The sequence below is a fragment of the Cupressus sempervirens genome, chromosome 4 (genome assembly GCF_028749045.1).
Source record: "Cupressus sempervirens isolate cs-2001-9-10 chromosome 4, ASM2874904v1, whole genome shotgun sequence".
In the NCBI taxonomy this organism is placed as follows: domain Eukaryota; kingdom Viridiplantae; phylum Streptophyta; class Pinopsida; order Cupressales; family Cupressaceae; genus Cupressus; species Cupressus sempervirens.
In genome coordinates this window covers 508,052,824-508,074,263 of record NC_143121.1, presented here as the reverse complement: position 1 = coordinate 508,074,263, position 21,440 = coordinate 508,052,824, and the positions used below count along the sequence as shown (strand labels likewise).

The window sequence follows — 21,440 nt, the reverse complement described above, 5'->3', positions numbered from 1 at the left end:
ACGCTCATCCTGGCAATTCAGGGAAGTCGATACCCTATACTTGCAATTTGCATAAAATCCACACATGTACAAACACATATATTCTAAACTAAATAGGCAATGGCAGGAAGTGGTACATTGTGTAGATCTCGACTAGCAAGTGACTATGACTCCCTTCCTTAACCACATCAGAAACGTCATACATAAGGAAAACATACATGCACACCATACACATGCAAGTATGGGGTAAGTATCCATATAAAAATGTGCAAATAATACATCCAACTAACATCATCAAATAACTAAAATCACTGTAAATAATCATCATCAAGACATAATCGTGCGTACATGAAGTAGGTAGTACCAAAGTAGTCTCATCATATAATCAACTGAGTATGAAAACAATATCCAATAATTTGAAAAAATAATGCTACTAATCATCAAGCATAAAAATAAACTGGCCTAAAAGAGTTCGGCAATAATAACTTAATGTAAACTAGGGGCAGGCACTACATGTCTTCTCTTTTTTATATACAAAATTTGGCATCTACATATGCACATCATTGCGAAGTTGCAACATTTCGCATAACATATATACAAAATTTTCAAAATTATTCTACCATATGTAGAATGATTCAATTATATAGCACAGAATCAATCAGGAGAACCTTTTGGATTAGCTCTAATCCTTATTGTATCAAGTATTGCCTCGTGATCAGATTCACGTATTTTCCACAACTTCTTGTTAAAAGGCCTACCACGATACGGTATCAATTGAATATTTGTTGCAACAATACGGTTAGAGTAATGAAGAATATGTTTGTGTGTCTCAAAATCCTCAAATAACCACATGGTAGAATTCTAGATAGAGTACCTACATTTAATTATAACGACAATTTAAAGTCAAAATTGATACATTATAAATGAAAATTTGACTTAAAGAGATCTTCATGGTAGGGAATAAAAATATACTACCTTCTAAGCCATGTGCCTCTCACAATGACGAATCTTATTGGGTACTCAATATCCTCACCATCAATGATTATAGCTATCAATTTATTTTTGGGTGCAATACACCAATATAAAGAGTAATATGTTCCTTCATCATTAATGCCATGTCCAATAACTGCATATACATGACCTGCATTACATAGAAGGATAAGTTAATACCAAAATTGAAAGTAATCTAATTTAACCAAGTATTAAATTGATAACTTAGTGCATGGTTCAACTAGGTTAGATAAATGTTCAAAATCTGTCGATGCTTCAATCTGGTTGAGTTGTAGGGTAAAAGCATAGACCTGTATCATTCTTTTGTAAAGGAAAAGGCTAACAAAAGTATAATTGTTTGGTATTATTATTTAGAATTTGAATATGAAGAAAATAAATGAAATGTGTAGAAATGGTTGAAGTTTAGGATTAAAATTTGTAATAAGTATTTGGAATAAGAAATGATATATTTTTCTAGTTTTTATAGATAATTTTTTAGTTGCTGAAAAACTCTAAAAATTAGGGGTTTAGTCCCACCACAAAACTATATGGAAATAAACATGCTTCTATTTGAACTCAAACTATGTTATAGATAATACATATAGCTAGAACAATCAACCATAAAATTTGACTTTAGAACTATATTTTCTCTTTTATAGTGATTCAAATTTTAACTCACCCCAAATCGATAGTTTTCATCTCCCACCACATTTTTATAAACAAATCTATTCTAACTAGAAGATAAATTATACATTTTGAAAGAGGACTCTCTCCTCTAGAACATCATATGATTTTTTAATTTTTTTGATATGATTTAATATTTTCCTTTCTCAAAATTAACATTTTTTTAAGTGTTAAAATACGTGCTTGTAGAACTTTTTAATTGCAATATACTATATCTAATTAAAACACTATAAACTCTATATGAGAATATTCTTCACTTTGAACTCCATAAAATGGTGTTTTTATGTTACCAAAAAAATATCATAAAAAATAGTAAGAGATATTGAAATGCCAGTAATATTATATCTTTAGTAATTGGATAAAAACTAGTATAAAACATGCATTTAATAGACATTTCCAATTGCAAAAGTGTGAGACCATATATAACTTAGCTAGAATGAATTTATCTAGATCATGTGTTTGAAAAATTTTGATTTTTGGATAGAAATACTCAAATTCAATCGTTCTGATAAATCAACCTAAAAGGTGACACAACTTTGTACTTTTACCTTATAGTGTTGTAGGAAGTTGATATGAATCAGTTGGATAAAAAGGTCTACAAGACCATTGTTCAACCCACTCTTTTGATTCACATTCATCCCATAAATGATGCATACAAGAAGAGAAAAAATATGCAAGATTTCTAGTATGAATAGCTAGTGATGTTGCATTTGAACTTCAAAATGAATGCATCTCACTTGATCCTATAAGTGTACAACAATCTTGAAAATTTTCAATGGTAGGTTCATGTATCAACTAAAAATATGTAGAAACCATAGACTTACCTGGTCCCATCGTAGACTTGCACCGTTGGACAATTGTTTCAGCATTTTCTAATATTGTGTCATCTTTGTACTTTAATTCCTCTCTACTAAGGGCTCTTTTCACACATGCTCTAGCACCATCATGCTCTCCCTTTCCATGTCCTGCCTCAATGAAATTCTAAAAATGTTGCACTCCACTTGTCACACACATCCTATCAACCAATAGAACATCCTTGCATTCTTGAATTATGTGGTGCAATTGTCTAACCATATAATGTGTTGATTGTATCTTTCATCTCTTTCCCTCAAATTATCATAGAAAACTCTAAACATCTTTGCAAAAATTCTGTTGAAAGAGTTCGATCATCGCTGATATAGAAGTGATACTCTCCTAATACTTTTCTATCATCCTCTATGCTATCATGTGCATGAATAAATTATGTGTGTACAAAAATTGACACTTGTATAGAGTTGTAATACAATGGTTGCACTTCATTTTGAGGTTTTAGTGTATATTTTTTAGTGAAATCAACAATTGACACAATCGTACCCAAGGGAAAAGTGTCCTTACCAACTTGAATTGTTCATCTAACAATCTAGATCTATGTGTATGACCTATGTGGTCATAAACTATATTCTCTTCAAACAATTTCATAAAATCAGCTACACATAAATCACTTTTCACTAACTCACACATCTTTAATTCTTTTCCATCTTTAACACCATATATAATTGACTTGTACTTTCCAAGAGAAACTAGTGTCTTACCAATTTCATGTGTACTATCTAGATGTAGGCATCTACGCAACTTTTACAAACCACCACATTGAAGACAAAAATCTTTCAAACACATGGTCTTATAATAAATGCACCCATCATTTACATAGTACACTTACAATAAATTCTCTTAATGACTTAGGAGGTAATTGCAAACCACATTCTTGCAATATTGTATTGGTATGCAAAGTACAACACATATAACAATAAACAGCATAATGTATAGAAAACTCAACATGAACCCTACAACATGTAGTGCATGTATGACTTATCTTAACATAGAATGGTTTTCTCATCTCAAAAAACCGTTGAATTATTTTAATTTGAGGAAATCTTTGAAGAAACATTTCATAAAATTGTTTTTGAGTCATATCCAAAAAATGATTTGCATATGACTTGCAGTTTGTTTTTCCAATTCGCCTTTTGACAACATCTTTTTGGTTTGGTGAAGCCCTTGTGTTGTCATGCCAAAAAAATTTTATTATTTTTTCTTAGTGGATTCACAATAACTTTATCCTTATGTGGGAGTCTAACTTGGAATGACCAAATAGAAGTCTCATTAGAATTCTCAATTTTCTCTCACCTCACTAAGCCTTTGACTAACGTTGTTCTACTTATCCTTAATTATTTACTTATTTTTCTTACTATACGAGTTTTTATCATTTCCTTTCCCATTATGGTTGATGTGAGGACCCATCGACTTGTATTAGCATCTTTAGTATGTGGTTTTGAACCAATGGATTGGTATGCATCAAAGGGATTTCTAACAATGCTTCTTTCACTACTATTTTCAGATGTTCTTAACCCCAAAACTCTCATTGTCTCTCTAAACTTCAAATTTTTAACCATTTCAACAAGAAGTTGGCATCTTCCACTTGGATTTAAATTTTTTAAATAGTTATTCCAAATCTTTTGAAAAATTCTCCTACAATTTCTTTTTGAGATTTTATCATGCATTGGATTAAAAATATTTTCATCAATGTCAATTAGAAACTTTGGTTTTCTACAAATTATTCTAGGAGATTTTGATGCACATGCATGCTCTATATTTTTATTACTTACATTATGTGTATTCATCATCTCAACTTGAGATGTTGCATTAGGGGCATCAGGTGATGTAAGTGTATTTGTCATAATCATTTCAATTGGAGTATGTTGAACATTTTCATTTGTCAAATTAGGTGTGTTTGAGACATCAATATCAGTAGGTAGATTTTCATCACTTACATTGGAGGCATTTGATGATGTACCTTCACGTAATCTCCTCATATGCTCCCTTATTTTTGTCTTTGTTGTCTCTCATTTTTCAATTGTTCCTCTCTTGTTCTTTCCCATGATTGTAGATGTAAATTACCCTACAAACAATAAAATGAATAAAACAAACACTCAGATACAAAACTAAACAAATTTGCATGATTATATTATGCTCAAACACAAGGTACTAACATAAAATAAGATGTTGGCACATGAAAAATATAAAATTTAGGATTTCCAATCACAAAAAATCTTACACTTGCATACCTGGTATAGAGATACAAGTGAAACAACAGTAGGATCTAGTGGAAAACATTGAAACAACATAATAACCGTTATTTACAATTTTCAATAACTCAATCAAGTTATTGAGTTATAACTGCATTGTCCATATGGACTAATAACCTGATCAGGTTTTGTAAAACCTAATCTGATTATGTATTACTACTACACAAAGGTAGATTGAAGGAGGAAGGGAGTGATGGAGAGAATGAGAGAGAGAGAGGGTGGGGATGGTATAAAGAGGGATAAGGGGATACAAAGAGGGAGAGGGAATGTGTGTGTGTGTGTGTGTGTGTGTGTGTGTGTGAGAGAGAGAGAGAGAGAGAAGGGGATAGGAGAAAGAGGGAGTGGATAGGATAGAGAGAGAGGGAGGGAGGGAGGGAGGGAAAGGATGGAGATGGAGAGAAGGATTAGAGTATATGATAGAGAGAGAAAGAGAGAGATTAGGTGATATGATAGAAAGAGTGAGATCTAGATGAAGAGAATGAGTGAGAGAGAAGGGGATAGGAGAGAGAGAGAGAGAGAGAGAGAGAGCAATAATCTGAGAGAGATGGTGGGATGGAGAGAAGGATTAGGGAGTGTGTGTGTGTGTGTGTGTGTGTGTGTGTGTGTGTGTGTGTGTGTGTGTGTGTGTGTGTGTGTGTGTGTGTGTGTGTGAGAGAGAGAGAGAGAGAGAGAGATTAGGGGATATGCTAGAAAGAGTGAGATCTAAATGAAGAGAATGAGTGAGAGAGAAGGGGGTAGGAGAAAGAGAGAGAGAGGGTACATGTGTGTGTGTGTGTGTGTGTGTGTGTGTGTGAGAGAGAGAGAGAGAGAGAGAGAGAGAGAGATTAGGGGATATGATAGAAAGAGTGAGAGAGAGAAGGGTATAAGAGAAAGAGAGAGGGGATAGGATATGATAGGAAGAGAGGGCGATAGGATAGAGAGAGAGAGAGAGAGAGAGGGGGGGGGGGGGATATAAAGAGTGAGAGAGAAGGGGATAGGATAAAGAGAGGGAGGGATAGGAGAGAGAGAGAGAGAGAGAGAGATTAAGGGATAGGATAAAGAGTGAAAATGAGAGAGAAAGAGAGAGAGTGAAAATGAGTCACAAGGATTAGGGGATATGATAGACACTTGTGTAGTATAATCCATAACCCAATCTCTATCTTCCTCACTCCATCCCTCAATCTACCCTTGTGTAGTAGTTTTACAAAACCCGATCAGTTTCTAAATGCATTTTTAATTTTCATAACCCGGTTGGGTTATTTGAATCCAAAAAACTCAATCAGGTTATGGCTTGGTGGTAGCCTAGGGAAATGACCCAAAGCCTTGGGAGATTGTTATCCCTCCATTTTTTTCCTTTAGATGTTTTTTCATCTTCTAAGATGAATTTTCATCTTTCTCTTCATCAGGTAGCTAATGGTGAAGTGGGTATCTCTAAAATCACCACTATAAACTTACACGTCTTCTTAGCTTTTTAACCATATAATTTTTTCTTTTTTTTGGACAACATTAACATTGTAAACTTTAATTACTTTTACCAATGCCTTGACATTCTTCACAGACATATGTCTACCATTTTTTTAATAACTTTTGATATACTTAAGCAAATTCAAAATAAATTACATATTATTGTTCTACACTTGATTATATACACATTTTAAAAAAAAAGGTTTCCATTTTCAATTATTTTGATGCAAGTTATGCTTAGCTAACGAACAGGTACCAAAATTTCAGAATGTAGTTTGTTCAATAGTTCATAATAATAAAATACTAGTCATGAAATTACAAAAAAAATACATAACTTCTAGATATGATTATTAACTATCATCCTACCAAAGGGATATGCAAAATACATAATATAACTCTGTCATTTGTGCTGCACATGAAAATAGCTATGTTATGTTTTCTAAAAAAATTAGGAATTATTTTTCGTGTGCGCAGGGTTTGACCCACATAATCTTGTCCATTTTGTAAAAACTCTAATAGTTTGGAAAGTAGATTAGGAGTACTAAAATTTATATGTTTTACACATCTTGTCATTTTTAGTGGATGGCCCTCAAATGTCTCATCCAAGTTTAGGTTTACCTGATTTCAGAAAAAAGGTGTCCATTTATACCCCCCTTTTTGTACACCATCTTGGTGCACTCACCCTATATAAATATTTTTCACGCCACACAAGTTGGGGGAAGTCTTTAGGTTAGAGGAGGATGAGGTTATTCACATCTGAATAAAATGTTTGGAGAGGAATTTATCAATGGAGACTTTCGTCCATGTACAAATGTGAACATTTTGTCCATATTTTGTGTGTGGGCATTCCTATTAGCCCAAAACAAGGAAGAGGCTTTGTGTATGGTGGAGCTATGTGTTGAGTCTATGTCGCATCTTTGAATCATGTAGTGGTTGAATATGACAGATATTGGCATGGGTTTTCATACAACAAAGGGACAATGGTGTCATATCGAAGGAGTGTGGAAGGCTTCTAGCCCTTCTTGGTGTTTGGCACCTCGACAATGATAGTGTAATGTGTGGACAAAGGTAAGATGACTTGGATGAATTTGGTGGCTTTCATGGATCAATGGGAGGTTGACCAACAATGACTGGCAAAGTAATGAAAGCACAAACGCAAACACATGCCAAGTAAGGTTCAGGAACGAGATGCAAGAGAGATTCCTCAGGAGGTACCTCGGCCTTTGATGGGAACGAAGAAGCCCAATGTGGAAAACAATGTAGGGATTGTGGTAAATGAAACTAGAGAGGAGATGTTGGCAAAGTGGAGTTTCAATGATTAAACATTTGGTAAAAGATATGTCTGGCATGTGTGCCCTTTTATTTAGTAGGGTTATGTTCTTTGCTTCCATCTCCGTGTAGTGTTGTGATGGTGTTGTGGTGATGGGTATGAGCGTAGATGGTTGTTGTGTAAGGGGTTGGTAAAAGACTATCCAAGCTAAAGGCCTATTTTTGGAAAATGTAGTAGTTTTCCTTTATGAATCAATTAAATTATCACTTATCAAAACAATATATAAATGGAAATGTTTATATAATACATAAAACTAATTTATTAAAATATTGTGAATGCAAAAAGCTCCACAATTGTCATTAACAAAATTATAAGAAAATATTTAATTTTATAAATTTAAATTAGTTAAATTAGTTTTTTAAATATTATCATAACTCTTGCTACTAGCCAAAGAGAACACAGTTGGAGCATAAACATGTGGAATTTTAATTCAAAATACAAAGTGGCATAATACAAGAAATAGTATACTTAAAATGATAGATTCAAAAGTTTTCGAATCTTAAATTAGTAAATTGGATAACTAATAAATGCACAAAATTTATCACCTTTTTTTAACAAAAGGCAAAGACTCTAGCTCAATTAGAGATCTTATTTGCAATAGTCTTCACGTATCGGTGTTTACTTTAGAATTTTTTGAATTTGAAACTATGCAAAACAAACTAGTGCATATGAGATCATTTTGTCTCTCTTCGTTTGTTAATCCCGCCTAGCCATAGGCAGAGACTATAGTTTTCGGGAAACTTTTTGCGTATTAGTCCTTTCTTTGGTAATTGTGCAAGTAGTTATAATCTATGGTTTGAAAGGGATTTTTCATTAAACTAATTTCATTTCATTTTTCTTCAATTTTCTGATTGGACAACAAATTTTTGGTGGTAGTCTATTTAATTTTCCATCATCAAAAATAAGGAAAATATTCTTAATTTCCATCTTTCTATGTTGTGTGTTGACGGTTTTTAATCCTTCAAATCATCATTTTGTTTATGTTGTCTATTCCTACATTGCCAAGGACTATATTGCAACCACGTACTTGCCAAATGCCAACTCTTCTATCTTCTGTAAATCCTTTATTTTATACTTTGTCTCCATAACAAAATCTACAATATTTTTTTATATCTCCATTTAATAAGAATTTCCTTGCCTTTGATTACTAAAAATAAATTTAATCATTAATTGTTTCATGTTTGATTCAATGTTTTGATTAAGTAAAAATAGGTTTTGATAGGACCCAAAACCTTTTACAGAGTACGAAACAAAAAAGCTAAGAAAGCCCTCGAGAAACTGTGCATCAGCACTAAAAAACAATACAAACTATGACAAGTATCCTTAAAACTCAAATAGGAATGAAAGACAGCAACAAAGCAGCATAAAGATAACATCAAGACAGCTATAAGGTCTTCAGTAAATTAGCAACCTAATCCACAAGGATATTCATGTTCACAGCAGAGGCCCTCAGCTCATTGATTTCTTTATCATCCATAACCTTTGTCTTATTTGAATTTTCCCTTGTGCATTTATAGGGGCTTTGATCCTCTTTCATATCCTTAGAACCCCGAATGCTCCCTTGTTCCAGTTTATCTAGCAGATTCTTGATGTTCTCCGCAACAATCTTCAAGATGGAACAACTCTGTTCTGCAAATTTCTTTACCGGATTCTCAATACTATCAAATTTGTTTCCCATCACATCCATCTTTTTCTACATATCCCTCATCATTTTCTCCATAGCTCTGTTCTTCGCTTCTAGAGATGGGATGTTTGATTCAATGTTGATGGCAATGGCATTTTGATTTGTTTTCTGTTGGATGCATTATAAAGTTATTGATATGCACTTGTATTTGTAGAGGACTTTGGCTATAGTCTCAAAAAAAATCTAATAAAATTCCTCCTTAAATGTTCAAGATTTGTGGCTTTCAAAACCTCTGCTCTTAGGTGTTTAACTACTGAAGTAGCCCATGTCGAAGCCATGCCTCATTTCTCAAACTTTGCCTACAATTTTAAAAATTCTTAATAGTTTAGTTCTATGTTCTTCTCAACTTTCCAACCTCTTTTTTCTCATCAAAATTCTTCATATTTTAGTTCTTTTCAACTTTTCGGCCTCCTTTTTCTCATCAAAAGCAATAGAGAAGAATAAATTTTCCAGCCACAGTTACCGAGAAGATCTACAAAGAAATATTCTAACTATAGGAGATAAGGAAGAAATGGCACTCATAAAAGATAGAGAATGAACATGTTGAAATGGGTGAGTAACGGTGTAAGCCATGATAGGGAGCAACTTTCCATGAAAAAAACAAGTGCTTTATTTGAAAGAGAATTTTGCATATTTTAAAAAAGCAAAGGCACATTTTTGTTATAAAGTTGGTCTGCAAATTCAAGAGAACAATTTTTGAAGTGCAAATTTTATGCAAGTTTAGGGGGAAATAAATAAATAAATTTGCATATTAAATTAGAGGGAGCAATTATGTATGAAGTCTACGTATATACAACACACACAATTAGAAGGTGGTGATATACATTTGGTGTAAATGGTAATCTCTTGGATATCATTTAGGTATTTGTTTTGTGTTTGTTTCATTCCTAAACAATTCAAAACATTATAGTATGTAATGGAACATGAGTAATTTATGTTTATTATTTCATTGATTTATGTTCTTTCTAGCCCTTTCTACTTTATTTGGGGACACATATTGTGGGTGTTGGAACTTACCATTCCTTCTGAAAACAATCTCTACTGCTAAATTTCAAAATAAAGAACTTTAGGTTTTCTCTCTTCATAGGTTGTTCCGAAAAACCTTAGATAAAAGGCACGTGGATTTAGGGATAGGTTTGATAGATAGAAGAGGATTATAACCCATAAAGTAGAATCATTTTTTTCCATACCAAATCCCATCATTAAAGTTGAAATAAAATTTTCCATTTTTGTAAGAAAATAAGGCTACCTTTGAGTTTTGATGGATAAACTTCCACAACTTTCTCCAGATTTTTAATAAGCTTTTTGGGCCTACATATCCATTGCCAGAGCAATTATCGAGCCAAAAAATATGAGGGATTTCCACATTTCTTCATGGATCTAGACAATATTTTTTTATTTTGATGGATTTGCACTTTTTTTTATTTTTCTACCTAATCCATTTTTAGGCTTTTGTCATGTCATAAATGAGGACAATGTATATAATGAAGAAAGTTCCCAACCAAATTAGGGCTATCATTTTGAAAATTCAACAATATCTTTGTTTTGACGTTATGAATCTATGAACATATGAAACTATAAAGGAAGTGTCTTTTACTCTATATCTATATTTCAATATAATTTAAGTTATATCTATATTTCAATATAATTTAATTGTTACTAACAAACAAATATCTAATTTAAACTATCATACACCTTCACAAAATTTGAATATTAGTACCAAAAAAATTTATCTTTTTTGAAATATCATATTCTAATAGACTATAAATCATTTTAATATAAAATATATTGGACACTATAGCTTTTGGTTATTGATGAGCGTTACTTATAAGCAAGCGTACTTGAGTGACATGAAATAGAATTAATATTTTGATACCTTATTATTTCAAAGTTAAAATAATTCAAGTGGATGATTATTTTATGAAATTTCTAATTAGTATAAGGTTTATAATTCATGTCTTAATATATGTGAATTTAATGAATTGCAATATTTCAAAAGTATTTGAATGTTTATCTATGAACAATAGAATTTGTTAGGCAATTTATTAAAAAAAAAATCAAAATAGTGAACACTTTTGTGATTGAGAATACTTTGGATCATGTGTATTTCAATTTATATTTTATAATTTCATAATTGAAAATTTTGGATATACATCATGTAGTTTAACATTTAATGTTTGTCAATTGATCATAATTATTTGAAATTTTTGCTAATTTTACTATTACTGTTGTCTTTTCTATTTTTTTCCTTGTTATTTTACATTAGGCAGTACTCTAGCTGAACTGCACAGCTCTTGTTTATTTAATAATCTTTTTTTATTGTTTCATGAATACAAACAGTATCTTAAAACTATAATTATATGAATTTTCTAAAATGTAAATGTCTCCCCCTCCTTACCTCCACCCCTCCCCTCCCCTTTTACATTTTTTTATTGTTTTATGAATACAAACAGTATCTTAAACCTATAATTGTACAAAGTTTCTCAAATGCAAATGTATCCCCCTCCTTCCCTCCATCCGCTCCCCTCCCCTTTTAAATCTTCCTTTTGTTTCCTATACTGGTGGCAAATTTACTATACAACTTTATTATTAGCTCCAATTTATATTTTTGTCATACAATGATATCTTTTGTATGTTTTATCTCATTCATCTTATTATTTGCCTACATAGGGGCAACAATATCACATGTATAGTTAACAACGTTACATGTTTTATCAATTGTTTATGTATTTTTCTCTCCTTCAAGCCATTGCATACTTCATATAGAACAAATTGAAGGAGATTATACATACATGATACACACTAGCATTGCATTGAGTTCTAATATATTTAAGAGTGGCATTTTCCTTTCAACATGATAAGTAATCATTAGCGACTTATATTGCTTAATCAGATTCTTCTCTGAATAGTTGGTGCTTTTGTATCCTTTGCATAAAAAAGCCAAAAACTCTTACATCTATGGAGCTCTACCTTTCCTATTATGGCAATAACTCTATCATCAACGAAATTGTAATTAAAAAAATCTATCATAAACAGTGACCAACACTATCAGCGTGTCGTGTTCTTTGTATTGCAAGTTCAACGGGTGTTCATTGCAAGAAGCATCGAAGAATGATATATTGCTTCATATCGATCAATACATTTTTTAATGTCTCAAACATATAAATTTACACATTCAACTCAATTTGACATATTCACATTTAAGTGCCGCGAATAGTTCTTGAAAAATTTGCATGCTAATATTTTTTTGACTTAAACGTTGTAAATGCAATAATTCACTTATAAGTTGCAGAATTGTGCTGATCGTGACATCCCGTAGCTTATTCTATATTGACACTAATCCCCAATTTTGCATTTTTCTGATCCCTCTTACCTTATTTTTTTACCATCCAAGCCATTGGTGTAGACTTAACCCGGGTACCTTTAAGATGTAAATATTTCGTTTTCAAAATTTAAAATTCAAATCCATTATTGACACATTGTGTTCGTTTATTTTTCAATGGATGTATTTAAAATCCCTCAATTCGCCAACCCCGCATAACATCACTCTTCGTGCCTTTGCATGTTTAGAGGTTTTCCTCAATTTTCACGTCCTAAATCTAATCCATCCATACATTTGGCTTACGAATAACACAGACTTTAAAATCTGGATGGTTCCATTTAGGTATTTATGACCACTTCTAGTCCTTGCAACAATTCAAATATTAAAATCTAGGCAACGAGATAAAATCAAGACACGTTAACTTAGATCAGCCCAATTATTTAGATTTATTAAAGTGATCAATGCCACCTCCATTATTTAAGTTAATTTCTATTTTAAATTATTCCATTTGTTTAATTAACCTAAATACAGGTAATACAAAACATTTTTATTTTCTTCAAAATAGTAAATTTACACAAGACGAGCAACATCACTGACAATGAAAAGCATGAGCTGTGCATTCAGGTATATCATAAACCATTATAATCCAACATTAATGAAAACAACAAATGAATACCATATTATTTTTCCCTGAATAACAGAAAGATTAATCTGGCTTCCAAATCCCAGTTATTTTCTATCCATGGACAAATAACAACATTAAAAATCATGTCCTTCAGGAAAAGTTTTGCCACATGAACCGTAGATCAATCAACAACTGCAGTTTTTGGAGCATTTCCAGTAGTATATGGATAGTACTCTGTTCCATTATCAATCCTCGTGGTCTGCCCACTTGCATCCACAAGCGCAGCAGTAGCTGCCAGTGCAGCACCAGCTTTAAGGGCAGCAGAAATACTACGGCCTGTCCATTCATAGTATTGATAGCATTGAACACAATTAGCTATCTAAGATCTTAAGTAATGAATTATTCAATACATGTAGGCAAGTAAAACCACGCAGCCTTAATTGCATACTATATATCAACTTAACCATTGAGAGATCATCTAGTGTGGTAGACAAATATCCTGAAGATCTCATTTAGCTCAAAAATAGGAAATAGAAAACTTGACATTTGTACAGATATTTCTTACAATTACTTGTTAAATTATACTAGGTTAGATATCATTGATACAAATAACTTTTAAATGCTAAGAAATGCCAAATGGGAGTCTCTTACATAATATGTTTGCTATCATAGGCACCTCATAGTTGACATCTCTCGGTGAGAAGAGATTTCTGATTTACGATATCTGAGCTAATTATTTCAATTAAAAAGATGATTGTATTGAATAACTCAAAAACAGCCGAGGACAAGTGAATTGAATATTTTGTAACACCTGTGGATTTGAGGATTACAAATTTCCCTTTCTAGTATGATAAATAATTTGACCGAGCCTAAGGAACGAAATACTCTGAAGGAATTCTTAGTTTGCAAACGTACAAAACATGTGTGCCTTCATTTGCACAATAATTAGAAGTTATTGTAAAATATATATATATACACACACACACACACACACCATTTTAGAAATTTGATGAACTAGAATGATCAAAAGATTAGGTGGAGGGAAAAGGATTACTTCATCCATAAGAGTTCTAAGGATTACACTTCATTAACATAGATTGCTGAAGAATAGGCACAGAAAACTCCAATTGTGCCAGAAACATCACTATCAACTTGGAAAATCTTGTTAAATCTTAGTACCACCAACACAAGCTCCTCAATCACTAAAACACCTTCAAAAGTTCAAAATGCTTGGCAACAACAATAGTCTTATACAAGCTTGCCAACCCACAAAAACTTCAAACTTATGCAACAATCTAGGTACTGACTATTCAACTATTGATTGTCTTTTTTAGGTGCAACCTCAACCGATATTAAGATATTACAAATCCCAAACAGACAAGTTCAATCCACGCGAACATAATTTGTTCTGGTTCAATAATAGTATCCTTTCCTAAGTTGTGCAAATCACTGTCATCGGTGGACAACATGCTCCTAACCTATCTTGTTGAATGCCAAAAATCATCCAAAAAAACAACTGCAGACTTGCCAAGAAACAGTCCGAGGACCTTGTTCATCAATCTCACTAGAGTGTTTGGCAAACCAAATGGTATCACCATTCATTCATACAATTTATCCTTTATCTTCCATTCATTTCCTTCATTGAATCTGATTTGATATAACCACTCTTCAGATTTGTCTTTTGGTAAAATAATGTGTTCAACCCAAACAATCCAGGAGAACATCCCTCCAGAATAACAAGAACCAATATTTTTCTAGTGTTTTTGTTAATAGCACGAGTGTTTGTAACCTTGTACAATCCTTTTTTCAGCTCAAGTACTGCAAAAAAATGGGACTCATACTTTCCACAATCAAGCCTTTCTTCAACAACTTCTCAACCTACTTGTAATGTCCCCAAATTCGGAGAACCCAAATTTTATCCTAGATTATAATTTCTCTATAAAAACAAGCAGGGTTTGGGTTGCCATTGTTCTCTAATTGAGAACCTGCAAACAAATTAGGAAACATTATAATCATAATTCATGATCAGATTAACAGATTGCTCGAATCAGATTTAAGATGTCTCAACCATAGAAGTAATAAGGTAGGGTGATTCAATGAGGTGCCTAAGGGACTCCCTACCCCAGGTCCAAGAGCAGATATCACCTAGACACAATGAGTGCCAAGTATTCCGTTCATTAGCATGAGAGATGGAATCTTGTGAAGCACTACTCATGAAGCATGGATCAATTAGTTTGACTCAAAAACTACACAGTAGAATCCTGGTAGCAATATCACAATAATATATTAATTTCCAACTTTATATCTCCTTCGAATGTAGGGAGACACACCCTTCCAAGTGATAATGCCCTTGTGAAAGGGCCACACCCTTTAATTATGAAAAGATACATCTGATTGACAACAGCTGCTACCCCTTTCACTTCTTATTTAACCTTCACCTATCTCTCACATCTCAAATCTGTCTTTACTGCTTTCCAAATCTGCACTGCATGTCCTCATCTTCTAGATATACATATCTTATTCTCTTGTGTCCTCAATTCTCATTTCAAATCCCTCCTTATGCTTCTTCACCTCATTATACTTCTATTCTAAATCTGCTTTAGATCTCCTCTACTCCTTCTCCATTCCATTTGATCATTCTTCCCCTTTATATCTTTTGTGAGGACGAGTTGTGCCTCTTCACCATGTCTGCCAAGCTTTACAATGGTCACACCCTTTCACAATCACCACTTTTTGAAGAGTCACAGCCATTCAATCTTTTAAGTCACTTTCTTATTTTCTTCCTTTACCTTCCCCCTTCCCTTAATCCTTTCTTATTTCTTATGCTTCGTCTTCTTCTTCTCATCTTTTCCCCCTCAAATAAAGTTCTCTTCCCTCCCTTTTATACCTCATGTTTGTGAGAGACACAATTTTCCTTTCAAGCCTTTTGACCATTTGTTTAACTTAACTAAATTTAATTGATTTTTTTGTATTCTTTATAATTTTAATTTAATTATTTTTGTTTATTATTTAATCCTATTTCAGGAAGGGGGCATGACATCATGTTTTCAAATTGTTATTCTAAGGAATATTTTGTGTTAATATATCTTCCAACAAGTATACAAAAGCTGAAATTATAAACTAAGATATCTTGTTGGATGATCAAATATATCAGGCATCAGTTGAAACTGTTTTCTTGCCCATAAACTCTATATTAAAAAGTATAATTTGAAGAAACAAGATTTGGTTGAACCATGATTTCCTTATTGTGTTAAGAACATTATGAGACTGGAAGCCAGGCATTGTCATAAATCTGTATTAGTAGGGAATCATACAAGTTGTATATTAGATTGATAAATCTCAGAAAAATATATATACTGAATCAACGGGCAGTGTATTCGGTTGTTTCAGTTCTTAAATTGTTAGTACAAGTAACTCCCAGTTATATAAACTGAAATCTAATTTTATATTGAGAAAACAAGGAAATTTAAAAAAAGGCTAGAAAAACTTCCAAAGCCTTAATTTAGCATGTTCCATGACGTTTCAGGGATACTGACAACAGAATGGCTAGTGTTAGCTCTTTGAGCTTCAACTGCATTTGAATATGCTCTTCTAGAGAACTATGGGAAAGGGGGGATGACCAGTCCTCCCTTTTCTCATATATATATATATTATGCTGTACCAAATTTAATGGTAATCTATTTGTAAATATTAGAATGTTTCTAATATTTAGTTAGCTGTAGATAACTGTCAGTTTTCTCTTTAGCTAGAATGCAAAGTTTCTATTATTTATGATTGTTTCCTAAGGAAACATTGTTCCATTCTTTTGTATATATATAGACCTCTCGGTCTCTGTTAATTAAAAACAAGTATTTTACCAATTACTTCTGTAATATAGTATCAGAGCCAATACTTCAATTTTTTCAAAAAAAATATAATTTCTTTTTGAAATTATTTGCTAAAGATTTTTCAAAATTATTTCTGAGATTTTCTCGAAAGCCTGTCTCGGGTTTCCGTTTTTTCAAGAATTCCTCTATTCTCACTTGGTTCTTGGCTAGGATTTGAGGATCTGAAAAATCGCATTCATCCAAAAAGATCATTTTCTTTATCAATGCTTGTTTTTCTTTTGTTTGCAAAAACTAAAAATCTTGCCCTCTTTGCACAAATCATGACTTCATTTGTAAATGGCGCTCTCTACACATCAATCGCGATTTTGCTCTCTCTGACTTCGAATAGGTTAGGAATCTTATACTTAAAGTTTTGCTCATGATTTGCTCATAGAGAAAATCACGTACGGAAAGTTCATGATTTTCTGCCTGCAACTTGTGATTTTTTGTGTTGTTTTGTTGACGTCTCTACAAACTCCTGTGACCTCTCAGCAAGCAACACCCGTCCCTATGGAAAATCGGGCATTTTCTCCATCAAATCCACCATTTTTGTCTGCATATCCGACCTCCATGGCCACCAACCTGCTTTTTTGCTCGAAGCCCTAATTTTTTTACCTCAAATTTTTTTTTCTAATTATAAATTCTTGGTGGGCTTTACGAGAGCTCAACTAGGTTGTCTGATTTTTTTAGATGCCTTGATTTTCGAGCCAACAGATCTAGAAACTAACATCATATTCTTTCTTGGGTTTTTCGAGCTCTCTTCTGGGTACCCCTTAACTTTTCCAAATCTTCCATTTTTTGCCTCGTAGAATGTGCCTTAACAGATTTTCATGCTTTTTCATTGAAAAATGTGCTATGGCATCATTGACCAATATTCTGCTCAAGAGCAATTCAAAAAATTCAACGGTCAGAATTATGGCACTTGGAAGCAGTAAATCATAGCTATTTTTGAATATCGAAATACCGATCAAATTGTTCCGGGTTCTACAAAGCATCTGACTTGTTGGTTCCCAAAACCACAGATTGGAATCCTATGAGCCTTGCCAACTCAATGTTGGGATATCAAACCGGTTATGGCCAACTTGACGGAATTGAACAATGTGGTCCGAGTTCCCTGCACTTCTGGCTCTGCGAAACCAAGGTGGGTGTACCTGATCCTAGACAACAACCTTAAATCCAAGATGCTTAAAGCAGATTGCTTAGAACACAAACACAATGAAAGTTTTCCAAATGGCAAGAATTATAGAAAACTTCAAATTTGCAAATTACGAATTAAGAATAAAGGTAAATGACTGTATGAATGTTTTTAAAATAAGAATAAGTATAGACTAATGCAACAAATGAATATATTAACTCTTCAAAGGAAAGATATGAAATAATTGTCAACATATGGATTCTGAATTATGGAAACTATAAAGACCAATGCCGAAGGGCAATAGAGTTAGTATTATAAGTTTATAATATACAACTTTATAAAATTCTACACGCATTAATTATAATCAATTTAGTAATCAAGATGCGACAGATCAAATATATGGATGCAATTTTAAAACTGTCTGGAATGTATTTTAACTCCTATGGTTTGGAGACAAACCAAACATAGATTCAAAAACAATTATTCTCAATATTTATGATGTTCGATTTTAAAATGCTATAATTGATCCTATCCACTTACCTATCATATAAATTATTTATAAAATTAAAATAATAATTATAAAGGACAAAACTATATAATATTTTAACTCTAAAGCTTCATGCAAATAAGATAGAATAAATATTTCTTACTGATCATGCCGAAAATAAAATTGCACTGCAGACACTCCTTACGGATGATCCATCCAATATAGTTTGACTCCAAAATCGCATAAGAATTTAATAAATAATCCGAATTCACGAGCTTAGTTCAAAAATTCATTTATTCACCAATAAAAGAATAAAATATATCATAGAGCGTATATATAACTTGGCTATGTAAAAAATCTAGGAATATGAATTGTTGTTTTGATTTTACATCTATATTTATAGAGAAACTAAGGGCATCGGTTGGCTTTTCAAACATTGCCACCTTCTATAACAAATAACCAACCTTTAACCCTAATAAAATCCTGATTAAATATGATCAAGAGTTCTATAGTTTTATGTGTTATATTTTTTAAATAGAGGCCACACTAGGCTTGAAAATTTCTTTCCACGTGTATGCACTTCAATTCTTCTACTATATATATCGAGACTTCTTCAAATTTAGCGCTTTCCTCATATGCATCCTACATTGGATTCTATCCTTCCATCTGTCACGCGTATTCAAGGAAAAATCCCACGAGTATGTGCTCTCATGGTGTTCGCATGGTGATCATTTTATGTCCATGGAGGGTCTTCCGCAAATTTTCCTAAATGCTAAGATCATTGTCAAGTACAAACTTTCTGAAGTCCCAAAGCCTTTCCTTTTTAGCCGTGGATGCTTCCAAGATCATATTTCTCCATATGCCTGCATCAATAACAAAAAACCAATTAAAAATAAATTTATTAGAGAATGATTGAAGTCATAAATATATGGTTCATGCTCTGACGGCTCTATAAAACGTGGAAAAATGAGAACTCCATCATTCCAGCGAGCATTTTCCTAAATGTGATTGCTAAAATGTTATTGCTGCAGAGTTTATAAGTGTAGTTTTTGTCTTTGATCGCTTCATTATACCAAACCTTGTGCGTGTGCAATGTATACCAATTTATATAATTTCCCTTATACTCAATCTAAGTATAGTTCTTTGACATTCGATGATTCTCAAAAATTTATGGCATCCCTATGTGAGAGATCAAACTCATGGCTCGATGATAAATATTGTGCCAAGTATGAATAGCATCCTCCCCTTTTGAACTGTCGAACATGAGAACATCCAACTCTATTATCTTCCGCATAGACTGCATATACTAAAAAGATCAGAACTGTCAAAACAAATGGTGCCTTTTATTCATTCCAGAAACCATTACTATTGATGCTCACAATATCTAACTGGAAATGTTGCATGTGGAGCCTAATCAGCCTCAGAGGTTTATTCGGCATGATTTCTCTCCAAATTATTTCTAAGGGGGTTTGAGGGCAGCACCCCCAAGACGGGGTCAAAAAGCAACGCCCCTATGGGGTTCTGAGGCAGTGGCTACTATTTTTCTATTATTCTAGCCCTAATTTTGTAAGCGGCAAAAGCTTGTATAAAAAGGCTTAGGGTTAGGGATTTTTATATTGAATGGTGACGTTGTAGCTTCTTGCAATGGTATTGAGTTGCAAGGGATTACAGATTGTAATCAAGTTGTAATCACTAGATAATAATAATATTCAAATTCTTGTTGGTGGACGTAGCCCAGGGATTGGGTGAACTGCGTTAAATCTTGGTGTCTTGTGTTCTCTTTTATGTGATCTACCATATTCTGGTATTGGTTATATTTGCATGTAACTGTTATTTCTGTCCAAGGTTAATCCTAACAAGTGGTATCAGATCCTAGCTGGTCATCGTTTTTTTTTTTGGCCAGATTGTCGTCATTTTTTTTAGCAATCCTCTACAGAAAGGTCTCATAGTTGAGTAGGAGCGATGGCAGACGAGGGTAAGCTGAGGGTTGACAAGTTTAATGGGTAGAGCTTTCAATTATGGAAAATGCAAATGGAGGACTATCTTTATCAAAAGGATTTATGGAAGCCGTTGGAAGGAAAAACAAAGAATCAAGGATCTATGACAAATGACGACTAGGATCTTTTGGACAGAAAGACACTTGGAAGCATTTGATTATGCTTGGAACCATCGGTGGCATTTAATATTATAAAAGCAAAGACAACAAAAGAGTTGGTGCAAACCCTAGCGAAACTATACGAAAAGCCTTCCGCTTCAAACAAGGTATTTCTCATGAAGCATTTATTTAATATGAAAATGACGAAAGGTGAATCTGTTGCAGATCATTTAAATGAGTTTAATACTATTACTAGTTAGCTATCTTCTATGGGTATCAATTTTGATGAAGACATTAGGGCTCTCTTGATTTTGTGTTCTTTGCCTGAAAGTTGGAATGACTTGGTAATGGCTGTGAGTAATTCTATTTTTGGATCTAGTACCCTAAAATATAATGATGTGATCGGTGTTATTTTGAGTGAGGAAACTCATAAGAAAACATCAGGTGGATCTACATCAAGAAGTGCTTTGAATGCACAAAGCAGAGGCAGAACGACTGAGAGAGGAAATAATTCTGGAAATCGTGGAAAATCAAGAGGAAAGTCAAAGGGGAAGAGGTCTCAATCCAAAGGACCGAGAGATTGTTGGTACTGTGAGAAATCAGGACATAAGAAAAAAGATTGTTGGACTCGAAAGAACAATGAAGGAGATAGGAGGCAAATGTGGTAAGTAACAAATT

At 33.0% G+C, this 21,440-nt stretch overlaps 1 protein-coding gene across 1 annotated transcript in view; it reads right to left on the bottom strand.

Annotated features, from left to right (window-relative positions):
* Window positions 1-13,147: 13,147 nt before the first annotated feature.
* Window positions 13,148-21,440, bottom strand: part of OEP16-3 (Mitochondrial import inner membrane translocase subunit Tim17/Tim22/Tim23 family protein) — a 39,288-nt gene continuing 30,995 nt past the window's right edge. The window contains exon 3 of the mRNA XM_089825700.1: window positions 13,148-13,515. Within this exon, the coding sequence (XP_089681826.1) occupies window positions 13,361-13,515 (155 nt within the window). The 3' untranslated portion in view covers window positions 13,148-13,360. The remainder of the gene's footprint in view (window positions 13,516-21,440) is intronic.